We start from the raw sequence: 23,311 nt of genomic DNA, 5'->3' as shown, positions 1-23,311 counted from the left end.
CGCTACATTTACACCCTTGTGCAAATCCCTCCATGGCCTCACTCTCCCTTTCTCTGTAACCTCCTTCGGCCCCATAACACCCCTCCGCCCCTGCCCCGGGAGATCTCTGCGCTCCTCCAATTCCGAAACCTCTTGACCATCCAGCATCGGTGGCAGTGCCTTCAGCTGCCTGGCTCCCAAGGGCTGGAATTCCTTCCCTAAATATCTCCGCCTCTCGGAAGACATTCCGTAAAACCCAAGTCTTCTCACTCGCTCCATCTCTTGCCATTTTTCATTTGTTCCCCTGCATTTCTGTGAAGCGTCTGGGTGTATTTACTCTGCTAAAAGGCATTGTGTAAATGCAAGAAAATATGAAAATGCTGCATTTTGATAGGGGGAGTAGGAAGAATCAACACAGGCTCAAGATAGGTCGAAACAGGCTCAATGACAAAGTTCTAAAGAGTGTACAGGGACAGATGGTCCTGGGGGTTTGTGTACAGCAACATTTGAAGGTGGCAGAACGCATTGAGAGAGTGGTTAGCAAAGCACATGGGATCTTAGAACAAAGAACAGTACAGCACAGGAACAGGCCCTTCGGCCCTCCAAACCCGTACCGCTCATGATGCCCTAACTAAACTCAAAAAAAACTTTTGCCCTTACTCAATCTGTATCACTCTATTCCCTCCCTATTCATGGACCCATCCAGATGCCCCTTAAATGTTGCTAATGTGCCTGCTTCCACCACCTCCTCTGGCAGCGCGTTCCAGGCACCCACCACTCTCTGCGTGAAAGATTTCTCCCACACATCTCCCTTAAACTTTCCCCCTCTCACCTTGAACCTGTGCCCCCTTGTAATTGACACTTCCACCCTGGGGAAAAGCCTCTGACTATCCACCCTGTCTGTGCCTCTCATCATTTTGTAGACCAGGTCTCCCCTCAGCCTCCATCGTTCATAAAAAGAGACATGGTGTACAAAAGCAGAGAAGTTATATTGAATCTTGGTAGAACTCTAGTCCCAGAACAGATATGCACCGCATTTCTGTAAAGGCTCCAGTTTGGCCTCTACACTGTCCCCATCAAACACTCCCAGGACAGGTACAGCACGGGGTTAGATACAGAGTAAAGCTCCCTCTACACTGTCCTTATCAAACGCTCCCAGGACAGTTACAGCACGGGGTTAGATACAGAGTAAAGCTCCCTTTACACTGTCCCCATCAAACACTCCCAGGACATGTACAGCATGGGGTTAGATACAGAGTAAAGCTCCCTTTACACTGTCCCCATCAATATCCACTCCATCTGACGAAGGAGCAGCGCTCCAAAAGCTAATGGCATTTGCTACCAAATAAACCTGTTGGACTTTAACCTGGTGTCGTTAAAACTCTTACTGTGTTTACCCCAGTCCAACGCCGGCATCTCCACATCATGACCATCAAACACTCCCAGGACAGGTACAGCATGAGGTTAGATACAGAGTAAAGCTTCCTCTACACTGTCCCCCATCAAACACTCCCAGGGAGGTATGGCACAGGGTTAGATACAGAGTAAAGCTCCCTCTACACTGTCCCCATCAAACACTCCCAGGACAGGTACAGCACGGGGTTAGATACAGAGTAAAGCTCCCTCTACACTGTCCCCCATCAAACACTCCCAGGACAGGTACAGCACGGGGTTAGATGCAGAGTAAAGCTCCCTCTACACTGTCCCCCCCATCAAACACTCCCAGGACAGGTACAGCACGGGGTTAGATACAGAGTAAAGCTCCCTCTACACTGTCCCCATCAAACACTCCCAGGACAGGTACAGCACGGTGTTAGATACAGAGTAAAGCTCCCTCTACACTGTCCCCCATCAAACACTCCCAGGACAGGTACAGCACGGGGTTAGATACAGAGTAAAGCTCCCTCTACACTGTCCCCCCCATCAAACACTCCCAGGACAGGTACAGCACGGGGTTAGATACAGTGCTCTACTGAAAGTCTACAATCTCAGCTTAGTGACCCTCAACTGACCCAATGTGATATTTTTGCATTTTGAATTTCAATTATCTCTGGATGAGGTAACCAATATTGTGACAGTGTAAGAGGCACCTTGAGCAGTGAGGGCTGTGTGACATTGGCCAAACTCATTTTAAGTGGGTACCTCACAGCCAAACTTGATAGAAACTAACCGCTTGTTGAAAAATAACGAGTCTGAAGTCAGCAGCGTGTGGTCTGAATATTACACGACTGAGTATTTGTGGTTTTATTTATGTATCCGGTATAAAAATTACAGATTAATGAAGTCAAATGGGTTTAACAGCCTGCTTTGCAGCAACTGAGATTTTCGGCATTGAAAAGTTGCAAAGAGCTGTGGCAGGGATCACCGCTTCAGCGAAAGAACGCCAACTTCTCACACAACCAATCCTCAGTGAGCTCATCGATGTTCCGAATCTCAAACACCTGTTTTCAGCCAATGAGAGAGAAGAGGAGTGTTACAGTACCATTCGTACGCAGGTATCTTCTGCATCCAACTCTTAGTAAATCACCAACCCCTCACTAACATCCCAAAGTTAAAATTGATTCACGATTAGGAGAGAGCTAATAGACGAACGGTTTGAACCCCTAGTCAGCAACGTCACTTGTTGACAAGAATCTTCTCCCCACCATTTTTCTTCCCTGGAACCACATCACAATTAGACCAGGCAAGAAGTCTCACAACACACGAGGCATTAGGGGGCAACACGGTGGCACAGTGGTTAGTGCGGCTGCCTCACAGAGCCAGGGACCCGGGTTCAATTCCCGACTTGGGCTGAAGGGCCTGTTCCGGTGCTGTACTGTCCTTTGTTAGATTAAATTCAAACCCTATCGGGATTGTTTCATGACGAATGAAGGATGAATCATGGCAAACGAGGAGAATGCAAGAATAGCACAGGATGGTGGGCAGCACGATGCCATGGTGGTTAGCGCTGCTGCCTCACAGCGCCAGGGACCCAGGTTCGATTCCCGGCTTGGGTCACTGTCTGTGTAGAGTTTGCACGTTCTCCCCATGTCCAGGTGGGTTTCCTCCGGGCGCTCCGGTTTCCTCCCACAGTCCAAAGATGTGTGTGTTAGGTGGATTGGCCATGCTAAATTGCCCCTTAGTGGCAAGGGGGGTACTACCTAGGATAGATGCATGGGGTTATGGGGATAGGGCCTGGGTGGGACTGTGGTCGGTGCAGATTTGAGAGTCTCCCCCTCTCTCTCTCTAGAAATTGAAGTCTGGAAACTGCTAAAAAAAAAGGTATCTCTCTCCAGAGGTCTGTAATTGGAAAGAGGTGTTTCCTCCCTCTCTGTCTTTGAGGTTTTGCTGTGGGAAGGCAGGTCTTTCTCTGGAGGCTGCTATCTGGGACTCAGAAGACAAGTATCTCTCTCTCTGTATCTCTGCCCAGAGGGGCTAAAAGGCTGAAGGACTAACAACCCACATAAGCCCGTGTGTTTTTGCTAACTGATTCTGAAGAAACATTTACATCTATGGGGAATATTGCTTAAATTGGAACTAATAGGGATAGACTAGCAGTTAAGAATTATACCTTGTCATGTTTAAGTGTTTCAATTGGTAAAAGTTATGCCTATTCTTTTTGTGACAGTTAATCTGTATTGTTAAATAAAGTTTGTTTTAATAAAAGCTTCCTAGTGGGTCAATAGAATCACACCTGGAGTGAAACACCTTACGCTCACACTATTACCAACATAGAAAATAGTTAGGGTCCAGGTTAACTCCTAAACATACATAAGAACATAAGAAATAGGAGCAGGAGTAGGCCATCTAGCCCCTCGAGCCTGCCCCGCCATTCAATAAGATCATGGCTGATCTGAAGTGGATCAGTTCCACTTACCCGCCTGATCCCAATAACCCCTAATTCCCTTACCGATCAGGAATCCACCTATCCATGATTTAAACATATTCAACGAGGTAGCCTCCACCACTTCAGTGGGCAGAGAATTCCAGAGATTCACCACCCTCTGAGAGAAGAAGTTCCTCCTCAACTCTGTCCTAAACTGACCCCCCTTTATTTTGAGGCTGTGCCCTCTAGTTCTAGCTTCCTTTCTAAGTGGAAAGAATCTCTCCACCTCTACCCTATCCAGCCCCTTCATTATCTTATAGGTCTCTATAAGATCCCCCCTCAGCCTTCTAAATTCCAACGAGTACAAACCCAATCTGCTCAGTCTCTCCTCATAATCAACACCCCTCATCTCTGGTATCAACCTTGGAGTTTCTGATCTCGTCCCTAACACTGGGGCCTCAGTGACACTGCGGCGCCTCCAACAATGCTGCACTCCCTCAATCTGGTGCATGAAGGTAGCCTCAATGATTTAGAGATTTTGAGCAGGGTTAGTCCGCAGGGCTTTGACATTGGGACCATGCAGAGGTGAAAGTTCAGCCCGTTATTCCTCTCCGGTCATGGTGTACAGGAAAGTTCCCCGTTTGAGTCCCCGTCTTGTGTGAATCAGCTGATCTGAACTGGGTCAGCATTGGTTGCGGGGGGAGGGGGGGGGCACGTAATGTGGGGACAGAGTTATGGCCGGGAAAATCCCTGAGGCTCGTTTACCTAATTGATATCCAATGGCCGCCAATAGTAGTGAGCATTGAGTGAGAATGGGGACCCTCTGGCTCAGCGTTGGGACGTTTGATCAGAATGAGATTTTGTCTGAGAATGGGAATCATTGGGTGAGAATTAGACTGTTTCATTGGGGTGAGATTGTTGGATGGTTCAAAGTCCCAGGATGAATTTGATATGTCAGCTACGACTCTCACCAACATTTACAGATGCACCATAGAAAGCATTCTTTCTGGTTGTATCACAGCTTGGTATGGGGCTCCTGCTCTGCCCAAGACCGCAAGGAACTACAAAGGGTCGTGAATTTGATTTATTTGATCTGATTTGATTTATTATTGTCACGTGTATTAACATAGAGTGAAAAGTATTGTTTCTTGCGCGCTATACAGACAAAGAATACCATTCATAGAGAAGGAAACGAGAGAGTGCAGAATGTAGTGTTACCGTCATAGCTAGGGTGTAGAGAAAGATCAACTTAATGCGAGGTAGGTCCATTCAAAAGCCTGTCAGCAGCAGGGAAGAAGCTGTTCTTGAGTCGGTTGGTGAGTGACCTCAGACTTTTGTATCTTTCTCCTGAAGGAAGAAGTTGGAAGAGAGAATGTCCGGGGTGCGTGGGGTCCTTAATTATGCTGGCTGCTTTGCCGAGGCAGCGGGAAGTGTAGACAGAGTCAATGGATGGGAGGCTGGTTTGCGTGATGGATTGTGATGCATTCACGACCTTTTGTAGTTCCTTGCGGTCTTGGGCAGAGCAGGAGCCATACCAAGCTGTGATACAACCAATCCATCACGCAAACCAGCCTCCCATCCATTGGCTCTGTCTACACTTCCCGCTGTCTCGGCAAAGCAGCCAGCATAATCAAGGACCACACGCACCCCTGACATTCTCTCTTCCAACTTCTTCCGTCGGGAAAAAGATACAAAAGTCTGAGGTCACGTACCAATCGACTCAAGAACAGCTTCTTCCCTGCTGCCATCAGACTTTTGAACAGACCTACCTCGCATTAAGTTGATCTTTCTCTACACCCTAGCTATGACTGTAACACTACATTCTGCACCCTCTCCTTTCCTTCTCTATGAACGGTATGCTTTATCTGTATAGCGTGCAAGAAACAATACTTTTCACTGTATATTAATACATGTGTCAATAATAAATCAAATCAAGCCCGCCTGTCACACTCATTATCCACACACCCGCACGCACGGAATGGGTGAGGTGATACAAAGCCAGCGAGGGAGCTGAATCTGACACCCGAGAGGGAAAGGGAGACTGGAGCACTGATAAACAAGCAGCATGGGGAGGCGTACGGAGAGAGACCTGTTGCTGAGATGTACCTACCTTGGTGAGCTCTGCGATTTGCACCAATCTGTTTTTACTGCCAGCATACATCATCTGCAGCAGAGGATTACATCCTGCAACCAATGGCGAGAGCCGTTAGCGATGTGTTTATGGATAGCTGAACAGTGAGTCCAATCAGACACAGAGGAGACTGGAAAGTTCTCCACTGGGCCAAACAATTACCATTCTCAACCCATCTTCCATTCTGCATCACAATTCACAAGGACAGAAAAGTAGTGGCTATCCAAACCTCCAAAAACCTCACTCCCACCTCCACACCTCCAAACACCCCCTGACCCCCCAACCCCACCCCCCACCACTCCCACCCTCCCCCTCCACCCCTCCCACCCCCACCCTCCACCCCTCCCACCCTCCCCCTCCACCCATCACCCACCCAACCCCACCCTCCACCCCTCCCACCCTCCCCCTCCACCCCTCCCACCCCCACCCTCCACCCCTCCCACCCTCCCCCTCCACCCATCACCCACCCAACCTCACCCTCCACCCCTCCCACCCTCCCCCTCCACCCATCACCCACCCATCCCCACCCTCCCACCCCCACCCTCCATCCACCCATCCCTACCCTCCACCACCCCCCAACCCCACCCTCCACCCCTCCCATCCCCACCCACCTCTACCCTCCACCCTCCACCCACCCCCCACCCCCATCCATCCCCACCCTCCACCCACCCACCCCCACCCTCCACCACCACCGAACACCCACCCTTCACCAACCCCCAACCCCCACCCTCCACGCCCCTCCCAACACCACCTGTTGACCCAGTGTACTTACCCTGTGGACTACTGAAAATCAAGCACAGGGGATAGGATACCCTCTTGTCCTGATGCACATACTTGTAGCTGTACACAATAAACCTGATCAGTCGTCAAGGAAGCAATGGAAATATATCCCATTCAATCAAAATGGGTGGGAACAAATAATCAGAATTGTTTGGCTTTCCAAATGCAATCGTTACTACATGTCTTATCTGGCTTGCCATAGTCAGAGAGTCCCTACAGTGCAGAAACGGGCCATTCGGCCCATCGAGACTGCACTGACTCTCCGAAAGAGCATCTTACTCAGGCCCAATCCCCATAAGCCCACATAATTACCCCGGTAATCCACCTAACCTGCATATCTTGGACATCCTAAGGGGCAAAAATGTGCAGGTTAGGTGAATTAGCCATGCTAATTTCCTCCTTAGTGTCCAAAGACTTGTAGGTTAGGGAGATTAGCCTTGACACTAAGGGGCACCGGTGCAGACTTGATGAGCTAAGTTGCCTCCTTCTGCACTGCAGGGATTCTATTCTATTCTATAGCCCTAACCCACACATCTTTGGACATTAAGGGGCAGTTTAGCACGGCCAATTCACCTAACCTGCACATCTTTGGACACTAAGGGACAATTTAGCATGGCCAATCCACCTAACCCGCACATATTTGGACATTAAGGGGCAGTTTAGCACGGCCAATTCACCTAACCTGCACATCTTTGGACACTAAGAGGCAACTTAGCATGGCCAATCCACCTAACACGAAAATATTTGGAGTTTGGGAGGAAACCGGTGCACCCGGAAGAAGCCCACGCAGACATGGGGAGAACATGCCATGTCACCGGGATTCCGAGCATTGGAAAGACTGGAGTTTCTAAGCTTGTAACAATAATGATGATAATTATTAATTGATTGTAATTAGTAAGTGCAATAAATAATAAGAATAATAATGGAGAATAATCAAAAATGAGAAGGAAGAAATTGCTGCATTTCTACACCTTCTACACATTCTCCAATCACTCAAAGTGTTTCTGCAACAATAACTCTGACATTCTGCTCACTGTTAGACTCTCAAACATGGCAGTTTATCAGAAAACAGCAATGAGGAACATTACTGGTTAATCTGCTTCAATGCTGTAATTTGACCAAACAGACATCAAACACTCCCAGGACAGGTACAGCACGGGGTTAGATACAGAGCAAAGCTCCCTCTACACTGTCCCCCATCAAACAGTCCCAGGACAGGGACAGCACGGGGTTAGATACAGAGTAAAGCTCCCTCTACACTGTCCCCATCAAACACTCCCAGGACAGGTACAGCACGGGGTTAGATACAGAGTAAAGCACCCTCTACACTGTCCCCATCAAACACTCGCAGGACAGGTACAGCACGGGGTTAGATCCAGAGTAAAGCTCCCTCTACACTGTCCCCATCAAACACTCCCAGGACAGGTACAGCACGGGGTTAGATACAGAGTAAAGCTCTCTCTACACTGTCCCCCATCAAACACTCCCAGGACAGGTACAGCACGGGGTTCGATACAGAGTAAAGCTCTCTCTACACTGTCCCCCATCAAACACTCCCAGGACAGGTACAGCACGGGGTTAGATACAGAGTAAAGCTCTCTCTACACTGTCCCCCATCAAACACTCCCAGGACAGGTACAGCACGGGGTTCGATACAGAGTAAAGCTCTCTCTACACTGTCCCCCATCAAACACTCCCAGGACAGGTACAGCACGGGGTTAGATACAGAGTAAAGCTCTCTCTACACTGTCCCCATCAAACACTCCCAGGACAGGTACAGCACGGGGTTAGATACAGAGTAAAGCTCCCTCTACACTGTCCCCATCAAACACTCCCAGGACAGTTACAGCACGGGGTTAGATACAGAGTAAAGCTCCCTCTACACTGTCCCCCATCAAACAGTCCCAGGACAGGTACAGCACGGGGTTAGATACAGAGTAAAGCTCCCTCTACACTGTCCCCCATCAAACACTCCCAGGACAGGAACAGCACGGGGTTAGATACAGTGTTGTTAATGCACTGTGTGACACCAACAGTGCTTTGGCCTCTCTGAATGGGATTAATAATTTGTTCCTCACTTGGGGCCAGTCTGTGCCCTGGTCCCACACCCAGTTAGTAATAGGCTGGGAATACGCAGACACATAGGTCTTTATACTCAGTGCAGAGTGTAATTGCGTCATTCTCGGCTGAACTCAATGCCAGTGCAGGGGAGAGAAAGAACTGTGTGTCTAAGACTCAGTGAGCCAACACTTAGCCTTAAAGAGACACAAGCTGCTGAGAAGATAGGCCACGAATTTGCAAAGAGGGGAAATTCAAATAAAATCTCTGATGTCACTGATCAGATCTGTAAGTGGCTGGATCTGTGAGGTTATTGGGACATGGTTTTTATATGAACCCCTCCATTGAACCTTCTAGAAATAACTGATAATGACGCGACCAATTTCTCTCCTGCAGCACAATCTTTTAGAGAAGGTCAGCCCGGTGCCATCTGACTCACACAGAATGGCCGGATGCACAGGAACTGTGATTCTTTGGGTGGCACGGAGCTTAACACTGCTGCCTCACTGCGCCAGGGACCTGGGTTTGAACAAAGAACAAAGAAAATTACAGCACAGGAACAGGCCCTTCAGCCCTCCAAGCCTGCACCAACCACGCTGCCCGACTTAACTAAAACCCCCTACCCTTGCAGGGATCATATCCCTCTATTCCCATCCTATTCATGTATTTGTCCAGATGCACCATGTTTGATTCCGGCCTCGGGTCAGTGTCTGTGTGGAGTTTACACATTCTTCCTGTGTCTGTGTGGGTTTCCTCCGGGTGCTCTGGTTTCCTCCCACAGTCCAACAAGATGCAGGTTAGGTGGATTGGCCCTGCTAAATTGCCCCTTAGTGTCCAAAGATGTGCAGGTTAGGTGGATTGGCCGTGCTAAATTACCCCTTAGTGTCAGGGGGATTAGCAGGGTAAATATGTGGGGTTACGGGGATAGGGCCTGGGTGGGATTGTGGTCGGTGCAGGCTCAATGGGCTGAATGGCCTCCACCTGCTTCTAGTTTCTACGTTTCTACATAAAGGAAGAATGTGCAGGCGAGAAGGCTGGGAATGGCAGGAGGTGAATTGCTCATTCAGAGAGCTAGCACAGATGTGATGGGCCGAATGGCCCCCCTCCTGTGCTGTACCCATTCTGCGATACTATTTTTTGGTCCTTAAACCCAGGGTAAAAACCAGGCCAGGGCATCACAGCTGAGAGGGGGGTCACCGTGTGTTAGAGCATCGTGGAGAGAGGAAGACTTCACACTCAACACTCGCCTAGATTAACAAATAATTAAATACCACACTGTGAGTCTGTGTTCATGACAACATAGAAATGGGCCATTCAGCCCATTTAGTCCATAGGTGGTCCATTCAAACCTCTTCCCATCCTTCCTTATCTAACTCTTATCAGCAGAAAAGTTTAGTCAGTAATTCGCTGCGCGTGAAGTGTTCTTCAAGTCATAAGCCAGAACTCTACTGCCTCGCCCCCCCCACAAAATCAGCACCGGTGAGGGTCCAACAACGGAAATCTCTGTTGACCTCGGGCGGGAATTTCCAGTCTTGCCCGAGCGAGACCATAAAAAAATCCCACCCATACAGTCATACAGCGCTGAAATGGCCCTTCGGCCCATCGAGTGTGCACTCTGTCCAGAAAATCTACCACTAAAGTAGCGCTAATCCTATTTTCCTGCACTTTGTCCCATATCCTTGAACGTTAGGATATTTCAAGTGCTCATCCAAATATTTTTTAAAGGTTGTAAGGTTTCCGGCCCCCACCCCCTTCCCAGGCAGCGCATTCCAGATTCCCACAGCCCTCTGAGTGAAAAAGCTTTTTCCCAAATCCCCTCTGAATCTCCTGCCCCTCACCCTAAAACTATCGTGATTGACCCCTCAACCAAGGGGAACGGCTGCCCCTTACCCACTCTATCCATACCCCTCATAATCTTCTACACCTCAATCATTGGGGACAGATAAGGTTGTTTTCTGTCAAAGGATATCGAGGTTGTCTCTCTGGTAGCTCGTTCCTCAGTGAATCCGGAGAAATGTCCTATAAGGAAAACACCCAGACATAGAAAATGATTGGCAACCCTTGTAAACTCATAAATGGCACGATATATCGAGTGTCGACGTACAGACTGGGGCAAAACTCCCCCTCACTCACATTGCTTTTTCAACAGAGACTCCAAGTGTGTGGATCTCGATCCGAGTTTGGGAGCACAAGGCTCGAGACTCTCATGGGCGGCATTGGAGTAGCAACTCTGTCATGAGGTCGCAAATTTTGTTTTATTCATTCATCGGACATGGCTTTCACTGGCTGGGCCAGCATTTATTGCCCATCCCTCATTGCCCCTTGGAGGGCAGTTGAGAGTCAACCACATTTGCTGTGGCTCTGCAGCCACATGTAGGCCAGACCGGGTAAGGACGGCAGATTTCCTTCCCTAAAGGACAATAGCAAACGTGCAAATTAGGAGCAGGAGTAAGGCCACTCGGTCCCTCGAGCCTGCTTCACCATTCAATAAGATCATGACAAGGCGGCACAGTGGCACAATGGTTAGCCAACTGCTGCCTCACAGCCCCAGGGACCCGGGTTCGATTCCCGACTTGGGTCACTGTCTGTGCGGAGTCTGCACGTTCTCCCCGTGTCTGCATGGGGGTTTCCTCCGGGTGCTCCGGTTTCCTCCCACAGTCTGAAAGACGTGCTGGTTCGGGTGCATTGGCCGTGCTAAACTCTCCCTCAGTGTACCCGAACAGGCGCCGGAGTGTGGCGACTCGGGGATTTTCACAGTAACTTCATTGCAGTGTTAATGTAAGCCTACTTGTGACACTAATAAATAAACTTTAAACTGATCTGTTTGTAACCTTGCACACTTGTTTCTACCTCCACTCAAAAACCATCACAACTGAGTGACTTATTAGACCATTACAGAGGGAAGTTGAGAGTCAACCACATTGCTGTGGCTCTGGAGTCACATGTAGGCCAGACCGGGTAAGGACGGCAGATTTCCTTCCCTAAAGGGACATTAGTGAACCAGATGGGTTTTTTCCGACAATGGTTTCATGGTCATCAGTAGACTCTTAATTCCAGGTTTTTTTTTTAAATTCAAATTCTACCATCTGCCGTGGTGGGATTCGAACCCGGGTCCCCCAGAACATTAGCGAGTTTCGGGATTAATAGTCTAGCGATAATACCACTAGGCCGTCGCCTTCCCCTAACTGCTGACTGTATATAAATGGCGTGCTCCTGGTGGGGTAGACTGCTACTCGGTCTTTAAGGACAGTAAGTCACTGCTTTCACCCTTCCTTCCACACTGATGGCCAGCACAGTAGCACAGTGGTTGGCACTGTTGCCTCACAGCGCCAGGGACCCGGGTTCGATTCCCAGCTTGGGTCATTGTGTGGAGTTTGCACATTCTCCCCGTGTCTGGGTGGGTTTCCTCCGGCTGCTCCGGTTTCCTCCCACAGTCCAAAGATGTGTGGGTTAGGTGGATTGGCCGTGCTAAATTAACCCTCAGTATCCCGGGGTGTGATAGGTGAGAGGGATTAGCAGGGTAACTAAGCGGGGATTGGGCCTGGGTGGGATTGGTGTCGGTGCAGACTCGACGGGCCGAGTGGCCTCCTTCTGCACTGTAGGGATTCTATGAGACTCTGAGAGATACCCGTCACACGCTCTGCACCAAGGCAGGGAGGCATGGGACTGAGCCTGGACCGTACCAGGGAGCAGGGTGGAGTCAATAAGCAGAGCGGGAGGATGAATGATTGTCAGGGTGCCGTTCAAATATGACACTCGGGCGGTGGAGCCCGTGAGGTGACGGTTGGGTAAGCAACTTGCCGTCCACTCCAACATGCGGTGCGATGTGTTCCTCCAGGAATTAATGAGCTAAACAGAGCAAGATCCCACGTGGTCGGCCGTCCCGATCTCCCTCGACTTTCGCTTCCGCCACTGGAACGCCGCTGGGATGGAAAATTCTGCCCTGAGTAAAAAGTGTTGACTCAAAACTGAGGGTCAAACCTCCACGATCCACACTTTGGGGAGCTGTGGGGTTGCTGGATCATCCAGGGGGGTTTTATATTTTGGTTGGCCATGTAACTCCAGCAGAATCCACAAGGGCAATTGCATTTATATAGCACCTGCAACCCAAAACACCTCACGGGAGAGACATCAAACACAACGTGAGATTGAGTCACATGAGGGAAGGCTTTGACCAAAAGGATTGGTCAAAAAGGTAAGTCTTAAGGTGGGTCTTAAAGGAGGCAGGTGATCAGAGAGACGGAGAGGTTTAGGGAGGGCATTCCAGGCCGTAGAACCCGGCCAGCTGAAGCCACGGCCAACACTGATGACATTGGGTTTCTCCAGAGGCTATGATTGGGGGAGATTGTGAGGAGTTGTAGGGCTGGAGGAGGTTATGGAGATAGGGAGGGGTGAAGGGGCTGGAGGAGGTTACAGAGATAGGGAGGGGTTGTAGGGCTGGAGGAGGTTACTGAAATAAGGAGGCTTGTCGGGCTGGAGGAGGTTATAGAGATAGGGAGAAGTGTAGGGGCTGGAGGAGGTTATAGAGATAGGGAGGGGTGTAGGGGCTGGAGGAGGTTGCAGAGATAAGGAGGGTTGCAGGGGCTGGAGGAGATTAGTGAGATAGGGATGGTTGTAGGGGCTGGATGAGGTTACAGAGATAGGGAGGGTTGTAGGACTGGAGAAAATTACAGAGATAGGGAGGGGTGTAGGAACTGGAGGAGTTTACAGAGATAGGGAGGGGTGTAGGGGCTGGAGGAGGTTACAGACATAGGGAGGGATGTAGGGGCTGGAGGAGATTAGTGAGATAGGGAGGGGGTGTAGGGGCTGGAGGAGGTTACAGAGATAGGGAGGGGTGTAGGGGCTGGAGGAGGTTACAGAGATAGGGAGGGGTGTAGGGGCTGGAGGAGGTTACAGATATAGAGAGGGGTGTCGGGGCTGGAGGAGGTTACAGAGATAGGGAGGGGTGTAGGGACTGGAGGAGGTTACAGAGATAGGGAGGGGTGTAGGGACTGGAGGAGGTTACTGAGATAGGGAGGGGTGTAGGGGCTGGAGGGGGTTACAGAGATAGGGAGGCGTGTAGGGGCTGGACGAGGTTATAGAGATAGGGAGGGTTGTAGGACTGGAGGAGGTTACAGAGATAGGGAGGGGTGTCGGCGCTAGAGGAGGCTACAGAGATAGGGAGGGGTGTAGGGGCTGGAGGAGGTTACAGAGATAGGGAGGGGTATAGGGACTGGAGGAAGTTACAGAGATAGGGAGGGGGTGTAGGGGCTGGAGGAGGTTACAGAGATAGGGAGGGGTGTAGGGGCTGGAGGAGGTTACAGAGATAGGGAGGGGTGTAGGGGCTGGAGGAGGTTACAGAGATAGGGAGGGGTGTAGGGGCTGGAGGAGGTTACAGAGATAGGGAGGGGTGTAGGGGCTGGAGGAGGTTACAGAGATAGGGAGGGGGTGTAGGGGCTGGAGGAGGTTACAGAGATAGGGAGGGGGTGTAGGGGCTGGAGGAGGTTACAGAGATAGGGAGGGGGTGTAGGGGCTGGAGGAGGTTACAGAGATAGGGAGGGGGTGTAGAGGCTGGAGGAGGTTACAGAGATAGGGAGGGGGTGTAGGGGCTGGAGGAGGTTACAGAGATAGGGAGGGGGTGTAGGGGCTGGAGGAGGTTACAGAGATAGGGAGGGGTGTAGGGGCTGGAGGAGGTTACAGAGATAGGGAGGGGGTGTAGGGGCTGGAGGAGGTTACAGAGATAGGGAGGGGGTGTAGGGGCTGGAGGAGGTTACTGAGATAGGGAGGGGGTATAGGGGCTGGAGGAGGTTACAGAGATAGGGAGGGACGAGGTCATGGAGGGATTTGAAGACAAGGGTAGAATTTTAAAATCACCATCACCAGGGTAACACTTTCTCTCTTTAACATCCACTAGGGAAGGCAGTGGTGCAGTGGCATTGTCACTAGACTAGAATCCAGAATCCAGGGTAATGCTCTGGGGACCTGGGTTCGAATCCCGCCACGGCAGGTGATGAAATCTGAATTCAGTAAAAATCTGGAATTAAGAATCTACTGATGACCATGAAACCATTGCCGATTGTCGGAAAAACCCATCTGGTTCCTTTAGGGAAGGAAATCTGCCGTCCTGACCTGGTCTGGCCCACATGTGACTCCAGAGCCACAGCGATGTTGTTGAAAACTGGCCCAGCCAGTGACACCCACATCCCGTAAAATGAATAAATAATAATAATACGTTTTCAGTAATAACAAGTCACTCACCTCATGCTCTTCCTCCAGTATCATCTGCTGGTTTTCTTTGTCAACTTTGACTAGAAGACAGATGATAAGCGAGATGTTGACATTTGTAGAAAGGTGAAACTGGCCCCGAGGGGCTGGGAGGGTAATTATATTGCCTGGGGCAATATAATTTAATCCAGCCCTGAGGTGTGGACATCGCTGGCAGGGCCAACAGTTACTAACCATCTCTGACCTCTCGATGTAGATACCGGTGGGCAGCTGAAGTCCCAATGGGGATAGAAGTTTTGGGATAACTGAATGGCCACTTTGAAGGGACAGTTAGGAGTTGCCCAAGTTGTTGTAGGACTGGCTGACGTATAGGCATTGAGTGGGTATGGACGGCAATAGTGAACCATTTGGATTTTTATCAGAGGATCCTAAGGTTTGCCTTCACTGTGAGAAAACCTTCCAGTCGAACTTGATCTTGAGTTGTCTCGAGCGACATGACGTGAGTTTAGAAGTCCTGTCTCATAGAGACCACTGGCTCACTGGAGGTATTGTGGGGGGGGCTGGGGGGGGGGGGGGGGGGTGGTTGACTGTCTGGGGGTAGAGGGGAGATTTAAGGATTGATTTTCCTCCTCTCCCCACTCTGTTTGCCCCCAGGGGCATTGCTCCCCTGAGAATGCCTGTTTTTTTAAGGTGATTAACTGGACCTCCATGGCCTTGGTCCACCTCTCGTCCTCCCACCAAACATTGTGTCTGCTTTTCTGGAGGGGAAACATCCCTAGCAACCCCCCCCCCCCCCCCCCCCCCCCCCCCCCCAGCAATCGACCGCCCCCACCCACACCTCATTTACACAGCACATGCTCAGGGAAAATGGCGTCACTCACCATATGGCTGGAGCCATGCACCAGAGCAATCATACACCAGAGCAAGTCGTGGGGAATGCGATGGCCTCGTGGCATTATCGCTGGGCTATTAATCCAGAAACTCAGCTAATGTTCTGGGGACCCGGATTCGAATCCCGCCACGGGCAGATGGCGGAATTTGAATTCAATAAAAAATATCTGGGATTAAGAATCTACTGATGACCATGAAACCATTGTCGATTGTCGGAAAAACCCATCTGGTTCCTTAGGGAAGGAAATCTGCCGTCCTTACCCGGTCTGGCCTACATGTGACTCCAGAGCCACAGCAATGTGATTGACTCTTAACTGCCCTCTGAACAAGGGCAACTAGGGATGGGCAATAAATGCTGGCCCAGCCAGTGACGCCCATGTCCCATAAATGAATTTTTTAAAATCACAATTCGGGAGGGGTGGGGGGGGGGGGTTCGGTAGGGGGGGGGTTCGGTAGGGGGGGGCAGAGGGTTGGGGGGTGGAGCCTCTGTGTTAGGTCTCCAACACAGAGGTGTTGGGTCAGAACGTTCCCCACGGTCTAAAGTGGAGGAGAGGAGTTCCCACTCACCCCCCTCTCTAAACTGGGGAGGGAAGCACCTGGCGTTGGGGGTGGGCGGTTGGTGGGGGCATCACATGGAAGTCCTGTTACCATAGCGATGGACGGTCTTACTCACTGACGATCGCAGCGTTGGTCGTCTCTTTGCGGAAGCGAAACTTCTTCAGTCGCTCCAGAAGTTTGGGGTCCACGTCGCACACGACCAGGGAATCCGACTGACGGGGGAGGAATAACATGGCGTCACCCACAGTGCACTGGGGATGGGGGAGGGGACAGTGGGAATGGCATCTCACCATGGGGGCTATGCTTATCCTCTGCAGAGCAAGATCCCACAAGCAGAGGCTAGATCAGCAACAACCTAATTTTAATAGTTCTGAGTATCAGTTGGGAAAAGCAATGGTAATCAAGACCACCAGCTTCCCCCCACTGCTCCCACCCGCCCGCCATCTTACCCCCAAGGACTAGGTCTCTGATCGCTGGCACATTTACTTTGGATTTTGAATATTTCCCAATCCGGGGTACTCGCAAAGCCAAGGGACCTGGTTTCAAGTTCCAAACTTGAGTTCTCTGCCGGAGTCCTGGCCAACATTCATCCCTCAACCGACATCACTGGAAACAAGCCATCCGCTCATTCTCACGGCCGCTGCCTGTGGGATCTTACTGTGCCGTGTCCATGGCAGCGACTGCGCTCTGCAAGCGATTAACTGACCGCGAAACGCTTCAGGACATCCGGCGGCTTGGAAGGCGCTACAGAAATGCAGTTCCTTCCTCTTCCTTTCACAGAACAAAAATAAAATTTGATCCTTCCCCCCCCCCTCCCCCATCCCAGCCAGCCCGAGGGTTGGTGGGGGAGGGGGGGGCGGTAATAAATCAAGGTGCCCCCTGCCCTGGCCCAGCCCCCGTCTCTGATTCTATCCATGTAACTCTGCTGGGAATTGTGTGTGAAGACAGAACCCGACTCACTCTCATCCTTTATTCCTTTACATGTCCCATTTGCACCACCGTCCCTGATGTCATTTCCACCCTATCGCAGAACTTTCCTTTTGATCTTTCCTCTCCGCCCCCCTCTCCCTCTGCCTGGACTTGTTCAAAACCTGTTACATCTTCACTTCCTGGTCTTTAACCTGAAACGTTAACTCTGTCTCCATGGGCGGCACGGTGGCACAGTGGTTAGCACTGCAACCTCGCAGCGCCAGGGACCCGGGTTCGATTCTGGCTTCGGGTCACTGTCTGTGTGGAGTTTGAACATTCTCCCCGTGTCTGCATGGGTTTACTCCGGGTGCTCCGATTTCCTCCCACAGTCCAAAGATGTGCAGGTTAGGTGGATTGGCCATGCTAAATTGCCCCTTAGTGTCCAAAGATGTGCGGGTTAGGTGGATTGGCCATGCTAAATTGCCCCTTAGTGTCCAAAGATGTGCGGGTTAGGTGGATTGGCCATGCTAAACTGTCCCTTGGTGTCCCAGGATAGAATCATAGAACCCCAAAAGTGCAGAAAGAAGCCATTCAACCCATGGAGTCTGCGCCAACCACAATCCCACCTCAGCCCTATTCCCGTAACCCCGCATATTTACCCTGCCAATCCCTCTAATCTATGCATCCCGGGACACTAAGGGGCAACTTAGCATGGCCAATGCACCTAACCCGCACATCTTTGGACTGTGGGAGGAAACCGGAGCACCCGGAGGAAACCCACGCAGACATGGGGAGAACGTGCAAACTCCACACAGTCAGTGACCCAAGCCGGGAATCAAACCCGGGTCCCTGGCGCTGTGAGGCAGCGGTGCTAGCCACTGTGCCACCGTGCCAGATATGTAGGTTAGGTGGAATGGCCATGATAAATTGCCCCATAGTGTCCAAAGATGTGTAAATTAGGGGATTACAACATAGAACAGTACAGCACAGAACAGGCCCTTCGGCCCACGATGTTGTGCCGAGCTTTATCTGAAACCAAGATCAAGCTATCCCACTCCCTATCATCCTGGTGTGCTCCGTGTGCCTATCCAATAACCGCTTAAATGTTCCTAAAGTGTCTGACTCCACTATCACTGCAGGCAGGGGTAAATTAGCAGGGTAAATATGTGGGGTTGCGGGATAGGGCCTGGGTGGGATTGTGGTCAGTGCAGCCTCGATGGGCCGAATGGCCTCCATATGCACTGAACGGATTCTATGATCTCCGCAGTTGTTACCAGACCTTTTATTTCTGACTCAATCATGATGCCCAAGTGGTGCGGACCGTGCCAACCCCCACTCGCTGCCTGGTCTCACATGCGAAGGTCAGCCAATTGGATGGGTTTTTTGGAGGGCGGTTTTCCAGCTCAAAGAGGAGGAGGAGGTGGGAAGGGGAAATTGCGAGAAGAAACAGAGAGGCAGCATGAGCAGGAAGCGACTGGGTGAACTGTGGCGGGCGGCGCGGGGCCTCAAACATGGCTCCAGCTGAGGAAGAGGATGCGAACATGTTGCCTAACTGTGCGGATTATACACAAACTGGTAAACCGGAGCGGAAACAGTCACAACACTTTTTATTAAATAGACTGAAATATTACCTGTTAATCTCCAAAGTGCGTGATTTCAGAAGGCTGGAAGGAGGAGAGTTCAGAGAATAGAATGATAGAATCCCTACAGTGCAGAAGAGGCTATTCAGCCCATCGAGACTGTGCCAACTCTCTATCAGAGTCTCTTACCCTGGCTCTCTCCCCTGCCCTATCCCCGTGCTCCTGCACATTTACCATGGCTAAATTTTAGAATATGGAATTCTACAGTACAGAAGGAGGCCATTCGGCCCATCGAGTCTGCACCGACCACAATCCCACCCAGGCCCTTTCCTCATAACCCCATGCATTTACCCTAGCCAGTCCCCCTGACACAAAGGGGCAATTTAGCATGGCCAATCCACCTAACCTGCACTGTTTCCCTCAGTGTACCCAAAACAGGCGCCGGAGTGTGGCGACGAGGGGATTTTCACAGTAACTTCATTGCAGTGTTAATGTAAGCCTATTTGTGACACTAATAAATAAACTTTGAACATGGCCAATCTACCTAACCTGCACATCTTTGGACTGTGGGAGGAAACCGGAGCACCCGGAGGAAACCCACGCAGACACGGGGAGAACGTGCAGACTCCACACAGACAGAGACCCGAGCTGGGAATTGAACCCGGGTCCCTGGCGCTGTGAGGTAGCAGTGCTAACCACTGTGCCACCATGCTGCCCAATGAAGCACATTCTAATCCAGATGTCTTTGCTTCTTATTTCTACGCAGCATTTTGAAAGCTTCTGAAAGGTTAGCTGACAAATGCACCAATCAGTGTGATAATGAGCTGTGCCAAACAGGAGAACCCTGTGTTCAATCCCAGTTTGTGCTAAATTAGCTCAGCTGAATGTAAGAATCTCTAAATCTGTCATCTTGGAAGACTGGAAAAGTCATCATGATCCCTGCTCCTGATCTCTGTCCCCTGCTGCACGAGGCTGCCTTAGTCTGTATTGTTAACTGTATGATGTGTACGTATATTTGTATTTGTGTGTGTGATCTGTTCGTGTATGCATGTTTCTGCGTGTGCGTGTTGTGCATGTTCTTAAGTGTGAATGTGTGCGTACGTGTGTCAGTATTTATGTGTGCGTGACTGTGCTTTGCGCTTGTGTGTCTGTGTGCATCTGTGTGTTTTTGTCTCTGTGTGTTTATGTGTGTGAATGTGTCTCTAAGTGTGAATGTGTTTTGTTTATATATGTGCATCTGCGTGTGTTTCTGCGTGAGTTTGTGTGTCTGTAAGTGCAAATGTGTTCCGTGTCGGTGCAGTCTCGATGGGCTGAATAGCCTCTTCTGCACTGTAGGGATTCTATCATTCTATTCTCTGAACTCTGAACCCTCTGAAATCACGCACTTTGGAGCTTGACAGGTAATGTTTCAGTCTATTTAATAAAAAGTGTTGTGACTGTTTCCACTCCGGTTTACCAGGTTTGTGTACAATCCGCAGTTATGTGTATATGTGCATCAGTGTATATTTCTGTTTGTGCGTTTGTGTGTGTCTGTAAGTGTGAATATGTTCCCTGTGTATATATGTGTGCCTGTGTGTGTGCATGTGTGTGTCTGTGTGTGTGTGTGCAAGTGTGAATGCGTTTTGTGTTTGTATGTGTGTGTCTATAAGTGTGTGTGTCTGTGTGTGCCTGCGTGTGTGTGTAAGTGTGAATGTGTTTTGTGTATGTGTGTGTGTGTGCGTGTGTGTGTGTGTGTCTGTAAGTGTGTGTGCATGTGTGTGTGTAAGTGTGAATGTGTTTTGTGTATGTGTGTGTCTGTACGTGTGTGTGTCTGTGTGTGCCTGTGTGTGTAAGTGTGAATGTGTTTTGTGTGTGAGTGTGTGTGTGTGTGAGTGTGTGTGTGTGTGTGCACGTGCGTGTGTGTATGTGTCTGTAAGTGTGTGTGCATGTGTGTGTGTAAGTGTGAATGTGTTTTGTGTATGTGTGTGTCTGTACATGTGTGTGTGTCTGTGTGTGTAAGTGTGAATGTGTTTTGTGTATGTATGTGTTTGTGTGTGTGTAAGTGTGTGTGTGTGTCTGTGTGTGTGTAAGTGTGAATGTGTGTGAATGTCACGTAGGAACGAGAAAGACTTGGGATGCGATCCCTTCTCACTTGAATATCCAGTAAAGCATCACAATATCTGATCATGCAGTAAGAATGGAGATTGAGGATATAGGAAATATACATGTTATTTATTAGGAGTTTTCCTAATGTCCTGAGTCAACATTTATTCCCACAACTGCCGCTACCAAACTCAGATTAATTAGTCATTCATTCTAATGCTAATGTGGGATCGTGCTTTGACTAAAAGGGCGATCATGTTTGCATACATAATATCAGTTCAAGCACTGGGGGGAAATGGGGAGAGTTCTTCCTTAAATTAATACTGAGAGGTTTCTACGGACATCTGAGAAAATACACGTGGTTTAATATCTCATCCAATATGCAGCTGATAGAGTCACAGAGATATGGAGCCCAGAAACAGGCCCTTCGGCCCAACTTGCCCATGCCGACCATTTGCCTGTGTTTGGCCCGTATCCCTCTGAATCCTTTCCCATCCATGTACCTGTCCAAATGTCTTTTAAATGTTGCAATTAGTCTAATTTTGATGCAAGGTGTCCTTATCACAGGGTGAGTTGGGGCCGCAGACCGTCCTGAGCCCACGTTTGGGGGTCGGATGGGACAGCAATGGATTGGAATCACCAACTTGATCAGAAACTCAATGTCCTCGAGAGATGTAGCAGCAGCCGTTACTTTCAACAGGTGGAGAAATTAGCATCGGGGAAATACTGGAGGTTAAATTGATCATCAGGTGCAGAAAGACGGATCACAAGCCATAGAATCCCTGCAGTGCAGAAGAGGCCATTCGGCCCATTGAGTTTGCACTGACTCTCTGACAGAGTATCTTATCCAGCCCCTCTCCTCCATCCTATCCCTGTAACCTCGCACATTCACCATGGCCAATCCACCTAACCTGCACATCTTTGGACACTAAGGGGCAATTTAGCATGGCCAATCCACCTAACCTACACATCTTTGGGCACTAAGGGGCAATTTGGCATGGCCAATCCACCTAACCTACACATCTTTGGGCACTAAGGGGCAATTTGGCATGGCTAATCCCCCTAACCTACAAACCTTTGGACACTAAGGGGCAATTTAGCATGGCCAATCCCCCTAACCTACACATCTTTGGCTACTAAGGAGTAATTTGGCATGGCCAATCCACCTAACCTACACATCTTTTAAATATACAAATTAAATATATAAAGCTGCATTAGTTCAGGAACAGCCTCAATGGAGGATGGCTCAGGCAGGTCTGCTGCACCATGACAAACTTAACGCATCTTCTGCAACTTTTCCTGCCGACAGTGACGAGGCGGAAATCTCCAGAGCAACAGTAGTTTCACCGAGTTACTGCTGCGAATCGCCTTCGATGCTCAGCTGATAATCCCTGCCCGAACAAGCCCCTTACTCTGTGCACAGCACTGCCACAACCATGAAGGCCAACACACCAAACAGTCATGGCCGGAACTTCATTGCTGTTTAAGAGGCAAGCGAAACGCAACACTGAAGGGCGGTATCAGTGGAACCGGGAGGAGGACAGAGAAATATCTGACACAACCTATACCCTTTACCTCCTGAGAGAGGTCTACAAAATTCTGAGAGGCACAGACAGGGTGGATAGTCAGAGGCTTTTCAGAGGCGGAAGTGTCAATTACACGGGGGGGGGGGCACAGGTTGAAAGTGAGAGGGGGAAAGTTTAAGGGAGATGTGTGAGGGGCGGTGGGGGGAAGGTTTTTCACGCAGAGAGCAGTGGGTGCTGGAACGCGCTGCCAGAGGAGGTGGTGGAAGCAGGCACATTAGCAACATTTAAGAGGCATCTGGATGGGTCCATGAATAGGGAGGGAATAGAGGGATACGGACCGAGTAAGGGCAGAAGTGTTTTTTGTTAAGTTTAGTTAGGGCACCATGGTCGGCACGGGCTCAGAGGGCCGAAGGGCCTGTTCCTGTGCTGTACTCTTCGTTGTTCTTCTTTGAAACAAGTAAGAAAATGGTGAGGTAACCCGAAGATTAAGAAAACATAAATTGCTTACCATGTCAACCTGTGTTTAGCTTCACCTTAACAGTCTTGGCCGCTCTGGATCAAGCTGATCTTGTGACAGGATGTTCACTCAAACTGTTAGTTCCTCAATGGGGCTGTCAGCAGATATCTGAACTGCAAACTTGCTTTTTTTTTAAATCTTCCCAGAAACAAGACTGTAATAGCAAATTTCTAAAAGGTTCCACTGTGCGTCCTCCTCCCCACTCCCAAAACTGGAGAAAACCGTGGTGAGTTTGAGTTTGACAGTTTAGCGATTGTGTCTTGCTCCTCCCTGCAAGGCTTTCGATGGAGA

At 49.9% G+C, this 23,311-nt stretch overlaps 1 protein-coding gene across 1 annotated transcript; it reads right to left on the bottom strand.

Moving 5' to 3' along the window:
- Positions 1 to 2,186: 2,186 nt before the first annotated feature.
- Positions 2,187 to 23,311, bottom strand: LOC144487674 (glia maturation factor gamma-like). Its single transcript, XM_078205755.1, has 7 exons — positions 23,012 to 23,311; positions 16,522 to 16,618; positions 14,991 to 15,040; positions 10,724 to 10,772; positions 6,688 to 6,771; positions 5,895 to 5,968; positions 2,187 to 2,420 (listed from the first exon to the last, which is right to left on the bottom strand). The coding sequence occupies exons 1-7, from the start codon at positions 23,012 to 23,014 to the stop codon at positions 2,349 to 2,351; spliced, it is 429 nt and encodes a 142-aa protein (XP_078061881.1). The 5' UTR covers positions 23,015 to 23,311; the 3' UTR covers positions 2,187 to 2,348.

Source organism: Mustelus asterias, unplaced genomic scaffold, assembly GCF_964213995.1.
Source record: "Mustelus asterias unplaced genomic scaffold, sMusAst1.hap1.1 HAP1_SCAFFOLD_966, whole genome shotgun sequence".
NCBI lineage: Eukaryota > Metazoa > Chordata > Chondrichthyes > Carcharhiniformes > Triakidae > Mustelus > Mustelus asterias.
The sequence above is the reverse complement of the archived record's forward strand: the minus strand, read 5'-3'. Positions and strand labels throughout refer to the sequence as shown.

Bases quoted from the DNA above. Each gene is read 5' to 3' on its own strand.
- LOC144487674 (XM_078205755.1), bottom strand. The intron at 10,773-14,990 runs GTGAGTGACTTG...TTTTCCTTATAG, and splicing joins TACTGGAGGAAGAGCATGAG to GACATTTCTCCGGATTCACT. The intron at 6,772-10,723 runs GATATCCTTTGA...GACGACTGATCA, and splicing joins GCTACCAGAGAGACAACCTC to GGTTTATTGTGTACAGCTAC.